General features: G+C 50.8%; 1 protein-coding gene across 1 annotated transcript; it reads left to right on the forward strand.

Moving 5' to 3' along the window:
* Positions 1 to 217: 217 nt before the first annotated feature.
* Positions 218 to 1856, forward strand: LOC147895696 (glycerol-3-phosphate acyltransferase RAM2-like). Its single transcript, XM_087382776.1, has 2 exons — positions 218 to 847; positions 960 to 1856. Exons 1-2 carry the CDS (start codon positions 218 to 220, stop codon positions 1854 to 1856), a joined length of 1527 nt encoding a protein of 508 aa, XP_087238902.1.
* The last annotated feature ends 204 nt before the right edge of the window (positions 1857 to 2060 follow it).

Raw genomic sequence — 2060 nt, forward strand, 5'->3', positions numbered from 1 at the left:
GAGTGCGCAACCACATTTTTCTCAGCTGATACACTCCCTAACTGCAAGGAGGTGCAGAACAACACACAAGCAGAGAGCGACAGAGAGAGCCACTAGAGAGCCAGAGAGAGAGAGCAGAGAAAGGACAGCGAGAAGCAATCGAACTTAGCGAGAGTGAGAGCCAGAACGACAAAGAGAGAGAGAGAGAGAGAGAGAGAGAGAGAGATTTGATAGCACCATGTCGAAGTCTGCAACTCGTATATTGCCATCCTTCCCCCCCGTCCAGAAGTGTATCTCCTCCGGTAGAGAAGCCCAATGTGTCGTCTCCGACCTCGATGGCACCCTCCTCCGTGGCCGTAGCTCCTTCCCTTATTTCATGCTCATCGCCTTCGAAACTGGCGGTCTCCTTCGTGCCGCTTCCCTCATCCTAGTCGCTCCCCTCGCCTGGTTGCTCTACCACTTCGTCTCCGAGTCTGCTGGCATCCAGGTGCTCATCTTTGCCTCCTTCGCTGGCGTCAAGGTGGTGGACATCGAGTCCGTCGCCCGTGGCGTGCTGCCCAAGTTCTACTCTGCAGACGTGCATCCCGACACGTGGAAAGCTTTCTCTTCTTTCGGAAAACGCTGCGTGCTCACGGCCAATCCTCGCATCATGGTTGAGCCGTTCTTGAAGGAGTACCTTGGAACTGATCTTGTGATCGGCACAGAGATTGGAGTGGTGAGAGGAAGAGCCACTGGATTTGTCAACCAACCAGGCGTCCTGGTTGGAGACAACAAGAAGAACGCAATGAACGAGGCCTTCCCACAAGAGACGCCAGACGTAGGGCTCGGCGACCGTAAGACCGATTTCCCATACTTGGAACTTTGCAAGGTCTCTCTCATTCTAACTCTCACTCTCACACCCAGATTATCTCTCCTCTAGTACGTTGTTTTTTTACATCTTTATATGCTCAATGGCTCACACTACTTTCTATATCTCGCAGGAGGGGTACATCGTCCCTCCCGACTCTGCGATCGAAGCTGTAAGTGGCGACAAGCTCCTTAAACCGATCGTATTCCATGATGGTAGATTGGTGGCAACGCCGACTCCACTGCTTGCCTTGCTGATCCTACTCTGGATCCCTTTCGGCTTTCTTCTTTCCATAATTCGGATTGCAGCAGGATCACTGCTCCCAATGAAAATAGTCTACCATGCCTTCTGGGCTCTTGGAGTACGCGTGATTGTCAAAGGCAAACCTCCAGCTGACGTGAAGAAGTCCGGCAAGCTTGGTGTGCTCTTTGTGTGCTCTCACAGGTCTCTCCTGGATCCCATCTTTCTATCCACAGCTCTAGGACGACCCATCACAGCGGTGACTTATTCCATATCTCGCCTTTCTGAGTTCATTTCTCCAATTCGAACTGTGAGGCTCACTCGCGACCGCGAGAGAGACGCAGCTAATATCAGGAAACTCCTCGAGGAAGGAGATCTTGTCATCTGTCCCGAAGGCACCACGTGCAGGGAGCCTTTCCTTCTCCGCTTTAGCGCTCTTTTTGCAGAACTCACCGATCAAATTGTCCCTGTAGCCATGGTGAATCGTATGAGCATGTTCCATGGGACAACAGCTCGAGGCTGGAAAGGCATGGATCCTTTTTACTTCTTCATGAACCCAAGTCCAGCGTATGAAGTCACATTTCTCAATAAGCTTCCAAATGAGCTCACCTGTGGAGGAGGGAAAAGTTCTCACGACGTTGCAAACTACATACAACGAGTCCTGGCAGGTACCTTGGGATTCGAGTGCACAAGTTTCACTCGCAAAGACAAGTACAAGGTCTTGGCAGGAAACGACGGTACGGTTCCGACAAAGCCTCAACTTCCAAGTAAGAAAGAGATGGGATGCTAGCAACATCATCGACAGAGAGAAGCTAGCTGCTCACCATATAATCCAATTTCCTCGAATTCTTTGTCCACCGTGATCAGCAGTTCCCTCCAACTTATTAGGACATTGCTCGTTCTTTCGAACATGCAGAGTATATGCGAGTATCAATTCTTGGTCCACCGTGATCAGCAGTTCCGCGAAGTCGTATTTGATACGAGCACTTTATCA

This window comes from Dipteris shenzhenensis, chromosome 12, assembly GCF_047967505.1.
Source record: "Dipteris shenzhenensis isolate YYH24624 ecotype China chromosome 12, Dip_SZ_1.0, whole genome shotgun sequence".
NCBI classification, from domain to species: domain Eukaryota; kingdom Viridiplantae; phylum Streptophyta; class Polypodiopsida; order Gleicheniales; family Dipteridaceae; genus Dipteris; species Dipteris shenzhenensis.